The following is a 6,647-nucleotide window of genomic DNA, read 5'->3' on the forward strand; positions in this document are numbered from 1 at the left end:
TATTCACCTGTCTGTGAGACAAAAGGGGAAACTGACAGCGGGATAAAACTTGAGTTAGTCCGGGGTGGTGTTGACATTTCGGGTCACAGGAAATTAGGGATTAATCCTGGATGGTCGCTAAAGGGCAATCCAACATGGTGGGATAGAAAAGGGAGAATGATGCAACTCTGACGCATATCCTGCTTTATCTTGGCTGACATGAGGATTTGAACTTCACTGAGGTGGTTTTCTTGCTTTTTAGTTGTTTCTTATTTATTTTACATATTTCCCAAATCCATATAGTTGACATGTCATGTAAATTTCTCTGTAGTGCTGATTACTGTTTGAAATCCTGAAATATTTCATCACAATCCCATGCCCAATGGAGAACAAACACCCAGCCATTGCAGGGAAAGAGAGAGGTGAGTGCACAACTGAAATAATATATTGCATTCTTGTTACTGATTAATATAGTGTTAATTGAGGTGTTGGGTATAAACATTAGCCGTTAATCTTGTAGCAACTTTTGTTTACTTGACTAAATGGATAAAGGAGAATATTAAAAGTCTGCCCACCTGCCAGGACTCGCTGAGTTCTGTGAAACCTGCTGCTCTAGAGCGCACATAATGCTGAACACTTGGATGCTGATACCGGATCATTTCTATAGGTTGTTTACATGTTCATCTGTAGAACTGGCCTGGGAAACTTGATGGCTCAGTTTGATTTTAGGGCAATTGCTCGACAAGAATTGGCTCTGAGAGTCAATCATTAAATATGTTAAAGGTGAAAAGAAAAAAAAAGTTATAAATGTGCTTATCTCGTAAAGTGGTTGCTTCCACCCCACCCCACATGTTGTGTAATAAGATACTGGTTGCAGTTTTTATTTATGTCTGTGTATTTTAATGTTTATACTGTGCAGTACACAAAGACTATGTGAGGTCATGCATGAGCAAATTCTTATGTCACCTGTCTCCAGGACCAGGACCCGGGCGCTATAGACTCCCTCCCACCATTGGATTTATTGGGCATGACTTCACAAAACCAGCCTGTCCAGCCTACTCTTTCCATGGCAGGGTTAATAATAGCAGTAAGTTACATCATGATAATGTATTTTTCACTTGGATGGGTAAACACAAAGAAGTAGATTGTAGTTTAAGATGAAGGAACATGATTCACAGCTTAGAAAACAGTTCATATAATAAAACATCTAAAGTCTGTATGCATTATTAGGAATCCTTTAAGTCTGGCGGTTCTGAATGAAATCCAGGGCAACCATTACAGTATCGTTATGTTACATGCAGCAAAGTACAAAACAATATCCCAGTCACTGATAATCTCACAGATCACATTAAAATCCATTATTCAAAGGAGTATACTACAACTGGATCTTGGTGAAAATCTAACAGAGGCAGGTTTTTGAAAGAAAGCCAAGATACAGGAACCATGTGGAAGGTGCTCCTATCAAACTAAATGTCAAAGTGTAACTTTTCTGCCTATTTGAAAAAAAGGGCAAGTTTAACTGAAAACTAACATTGTATATGTAAAACATGGTGGTGGCACCATCATGATGCAGAGCTATTTTATTTGCTTTTTACTGACACTCTCCATCCAATCTGAATGAGCTCGATCTTAAAAAAGTCATCCAAAAGGATTTTGGACATTTGATACTAATGATATATATATATGATATATTATCTTTAAGTTGATCTGAGAAACATATTTAGATGATTCTAGTACCACCACGTTTTTAACAATAATTTCATCTTCCAAAGGGCATCCAGAATGGCAAATAGAATTTCATTGTGATGTGATGCTTAGTCTGTAACACTAGGGGGAGACAAAACTTGATAATTCTATAGCTCACCACATTAAACCAGCCTTAAATGTATTATATTCCAGTGCTTTCTGTTGACTCCAGTCCTGGACCTCTATATAATGTTGATGCAAAAATGACCCGCTTTGGAAAGGATGGCACACCTGCATATTCAATGAGGACAAGAATAAAAGCACAAAGTAAGTTTTTGCTCCTTTTTTTATGCATACATCTACATTTTCAACATTATTTTTGTTTTTATTTAGACCTTTCTGGATTTAAAGTGTAATTGGTTTCCTCTGAACTGTATGACCAACACCATTATTAATGTTTCTGTCCTCATATTTTAATCTGCTGTGATCAGTAGAAGAGTTATTCAGCACACCTGGACCTGGTGCATACAGTCCTGAGAAAGCACCACCTTGCAACCTGCAGCGCAGACCTCCATGCTACACCATGGGCTCTCGCACCCGCTACCGCAGTGCAGATCCAGTCCCTGCTCCCAACAAGTACAGCCTGCCCCCACTCATCGGCTCTCATATCCCCAACAAGAGAGCCAGCGCAAGTTACACCATCCCAGGTGCTTTCAGCATCGGGGGACCTTCTGTTGATCTAGCAAAGACCCCTGGACCCTGCAGATACAACAGTACGGACCCAAGTGTTTATCTGCGTCGGCAGCCTGCGTTTTCCATGCTTGGGCGTCAAAACTTACCAAAAGACAAGAGCAAAAAACCTGGTCCAGGGGCTTATAATCCTGAGAACGTCACAGCTCACAAGACCAAAGCACCTGCATACTCAATGGGCGTCAGACACTCTGAATTCGTCACGCCATTAGTGGTTGCTTTTTCTGACTGACATTAAAATAGTCAAAGAAATTGCAAAACAGCAACTCTACATTACATTGAACTTTTTATTTTGTTCTTCACATAACAAGGTATTTGCTGGCAACATTTCAAACATATAATAATAAATTCTTATGATGCAAACAAATGTTTAACAGAAAATCCCCTCAGTACATATACCAATTCCAAAGCCCAAGGGGGAAAAAATGTTTAAAGTGAAAAAATGACAAGTAAACATTCCCCTTCATAATATACCATATACAAGGTTCTATTCACAGTGAACAAAAGGTGCTTGCTTTTTATTACAAGCAATAGAAAAAAAACAACAACAAAACGACAGGAAATTTTAAAGAAAAAAAGATTTTCCTCACAAAACACTATAACACATATAAAGATGTAAATGTAGAAGAGATGTCCAGCTGAATGCCAATAAAGATGAGCTACAAGGCGGGAGGACGGTTTCTGTTCATTCCTTAGGAAGAGGCCTTCTGAAAAGGAGTATGTGTGGTTCTGCAGAGCAAAGCAAGAGAAGATGGAAACATCAGCATCATTTGAAAGCAGAATACTTGCAGACTGTTCTGGTTTGTCTTTACAAAGCTAGACATAAGGCTCATTGATGCTCATGTTACAGAATATATTGATGTTTTCCTGTTTGTGTAAAAAAACGTTTCTGACTACAAAGGAAGGGATTTGTCCTGATGGCTAACCACTACGCCACCCCCACACACACAGAAAATGTTTTCAACCAATGTTTTTGTGTTATTAATCCAACACAAACCTTTGTTTGTGTTGGATTAATATTGTCTAGAAAAAGGATCAAATATTTATTCATATAAAGTTACAAAGAAAAAATGTCCATCTTCATGAGTCTTTTAAAGGTAAAAGAGGACAATCTTTTATTTCCGGGTGGATCATCTAAATAAGTGGTCCTCCTAATTGTCAATCATTCTGGTGATACATTTACGTAAGGTCGTCCTATGTGCTCATTCCCGGTTAGCTATATTTTTTCTGCACATGCGCACTTTCAGACATATATCTGTGGTGAACTACGCTTCCAGACAGTCATTGAAGCTCGCCCTTTTCACTGTGGTTCTGGTGAAAATGGCCGAGGGTTGTAAGAGAAAAAGTGTCTACGAAGTGTATGAGAAGAAAAGAAAGGCCTCAGAAGATGCCTTACTACCCTACAGCAGCGTATAATAACAAAGATGGCGCAGACACTGCATGGTGGAGGAGGAGTTACGTGACCAATGGGGAGAAAAAAGTAGTGATCATCTGTCCAAAAGGTAAGGTTACAGAGTTCACTATAAAGTCCACTATATAGTCCCTGATCTATATATTGATTGAGGGATTTAGGGTGGACGTTCGGACACAGTAAGCCTGTATGATCTATGAGAACAGCAACTTTTAAACAGAGCGTGCACGAGGAGAAATGGACTTGCGCATGCTCTTGCACGCCTATAATAGGCATTCCCTCTCAGGAGCAGGTACAGGGTTGTGCAGGCGCATTTTTTTAAAGTGGAGAGGGTGGGTCTTTTAAAAAATTAGCTAAAATCCTCCACAAAACCTTCCTCACCAAGTTAGTAAACTTGAAATGTCAAGAATAAAGACGTAATATAGTATTGAGAATAAAGTCAAACTTTCAATAAAACAAGTTTAAAAATTATTTCAAAATGGTGACATTTGCCCTACATTCTCTGAAATTGAGCTTTAAATTGACAGTTGGACTTTATTCTCGATACTATATTTTGACTTTATTCTCAACATTTCTACTAAGGGAATTAAAAAGGCCTGATAAAACTAAACCGAACTGTGGCTCTTAATTTTAAAGAAAAGGCCTGTGAATATTCCCCCCACCCTCGAAAAAAAAGTACTGAGAAGAAATTAGGGATGCACTATATTGGGATTTTGGCCGATATCCGATATGCCGATATTTTAAAACTCACGTAGTCGATAACCGATATCGATACTGATGTTAAAGCTGGACAAAAATAAGTAGTCATTGAAAATAGCAGTTTTGTTATCCATTTCTGACACTTTGAAAAATAATATACTGAAATATATTTTTATATGCTGATATCAAATTGATTTTTAAAAACGCGGTATCGATCTATTTTACTTTCAAAATCTCGTGAAATTTCATCGTTCTGTTACAAACTCTCGTGATATTTTGCAAATTCTTGTGAGATTTTGTTAGTAAAATAGATCGATACCGCGTCAATATATCAACATATAAAAATATGGCAAAATTTCGAGAATTTTAGGGGGATTTCGTAGCATAATGATGACATATAGCAACATTTCATTAGTAAAAGAGATTGATATGGTGTTTTTAAATGGCAATATATCAGCATATGAAGATATTGTGATATTTTAATGTATCAATATTTTTTCCCTCGTCTTTAGAAGTTTTAAAGTCTGTAAAAAAGAAGTTTTTGAGGAAGAAGAAGAAGTAGTATTTTTTTTTTTTTTTAGACTTTAGAAACTCAGAAGCTGATCAAATATCGGGTTAAATATCGGTGGGGTGGCCGATGTCCGATATTCAGTTTTAAGGCCGATACCGATAGGGGGCCGATTATATCGTGCACCCCTGTAATAGTAAAAATTACAGAACACTCTAATGGTAGTATGTAACATCATTTCCCCCTCATAGTTTGGAAGAGTCCGACATACGCAGTCCAGTATGTAGTTTTGGATTTGGAACGACTACAGAAGATAACTTCCAGAAATATAGGGTGAAAAAAAAGCCTATAGCAGAATGCTACTGCAAGATCTTAGCTAGAATGTGTGGGTTTAGGACATAATTTGGTTTTAATAGCCAATATATAAATATTATATCTCCACAGCTAGATCAAGCATAGCTTTATACTGAAAAGTATAAGGAATGCGAGCAGAGATGCACAAGTCAATCTGGCTAACGCTAGTTTTTGGGCTTCTTTGAAATACTGGGACAGATATTGGAATGGCTCAGGTTTCCCTAAATAAGTTTAGATTATTTAGCTTAGTTTTATAAGTTTGATAGGAACATTTGAAAGAGAAATATTTGGTACATGAACCAAGATAAACTATTTGCTTAAGTAAGCTTACCTAAAAGGGATTAATTCGTCAAAAAAAACAAAAAAACACATGTTGTTGAATTCAGTGTCACATTTAGATTTTTCTAAAAGTCTCATAAAAAAAACCCATGCTTCCTTTGAGATCCAGATAGATACATGTAAGAAAATTACATTTTTTGTTTCTTTTAATGGAAGATTACATTAATATAAAAATGAAATTCAATGCCAGTAACCTTGCATTATGAGGCTGCAGCACGTCCTTGTGAGCTTTGAGGTAGATTTAACACATTTCAGAAAACAAACAGTCCTGACCTGGTTTGTGGATCATGTAGTGGATCCAGCCAACACTCTGCTGCACCCCCAGTCCCCTCCACTCCTCTTCTTTCATCAGATGGGAGGAAGGCACCAGTTTAGAGAGCTGCTTCGGGAGCACAACGTGCCTGTGGGGGTAATCAAAAACATATCTCATTAACATGCCACTTCCAAAGCCAAACATTTTCAGGTCATTACACTTAAGGTTTAAAAAATATATAGATAAACATGATTTGAGGTTTGCCATGTGATGTTTTGATACATCTATAGGAAAACGTTGATCAATATATAAACAAACGTAATTTAAACATAAGTGCTCTAAAATGTTGCTTTCAATTTTTAATTACTATTTTAATTCATATGCGAGCCAAACAGCGAGAAAACGCAAAAATGGTGACCTAATTTTGACGTTGAATAGCTTGCTTATAAAGCAACACAGGACACTGTGTGAGTACCTGTACTCGAACTCGTCGTCGTTGTACTTGTCAGAATAGAAAATCTGTTTCTTCGACATGTTTTTCAGCTTGATATAATCCTGTTTTCGGGATAACACAAATTAGCTTGCGATATTTACGAGCGTAGCTAGGTCTGCTGTCATCTGCCGCTGTTTTCCAACTACAATTCAAACACTGACCGTTACCCGCTTCT

The 6,647-nt window shown here is 37.4% G+C and overlaps 2 protein-coding genes across 3 annotated transcripts; one reads left to right on the top strand and one right to left on the bottom strand.

Annotated features, from left to right (window-relative positions):
- LOC107085704 (outer dense fiber protein 3-like protein 2) lies at positions 1–3,004 on the top strand. 2 transcript variants are annotated; one of them, XM_015376191.1, is made up of 5 exons: positions 1–221; positions 311–401; positions 956–1,066; positions 1,879–1,992; positions 2,157–3,004. In XM_015376191.1, the coding sequence occupies exons 2-5, from the start codon at positions 362–364 to the stop codon at positions 2,645–2,647; spliced, it is 756 nt and encodes a 251-aa protein (XP_015231677.1). In that variant the 5' UTR covers positions 1–221; positions 311–361; the 3' UTR covers positions 2,648–3,004. The 2 variants fall into 2 exon arrangements, with proteins under 2 accessions (XP_015231677.1, XP_015231678.1); XM_015376192.1 differs by having other exon boundaries at positions 2,160–3,004.
- LOC107085705 (cyclin-dependent kinases regulatory subunit 1-like) lies at positions 2,790–6,647 on the bottom strand. Its single transcript, XM_015376193.1, has 3 exons — positions 6,455–6,647; positions 6,000–6,127; positions 2,790–3,144 (listed from the first exon to the last, which is right to left on the bottom strand). The coding sequence occupies exons 1-3, from the start codon at positions 6,511–6,513 to the stop codon at positions 3,101–3,103; spliced, it is 231 nt and encodes a 76-aa protein (XP_015231679.1). The 5' UTR covers positions 6,514–6,647; the 3' UTR covers positions 2,790–3,100.

This window comes from Cyprinodon variegatus, unplaced genomic scaffold (genome assembly GCF_000732505.1).
Source record: "Cyprinodon variegatus isolate N-32 unplaced genomic scaffold, C_variegatus-1.0 Scaffold131, whole genome shotgun sequence".
Classification (NCBI taxonomy): domain Eukaryota; kingdom Metazoa; phylum Chordata; class Actinopteri; order Cyprinodontiformes; family Cyprinodontidae; genus Cyprinodon; species Cyprinodon variegatus.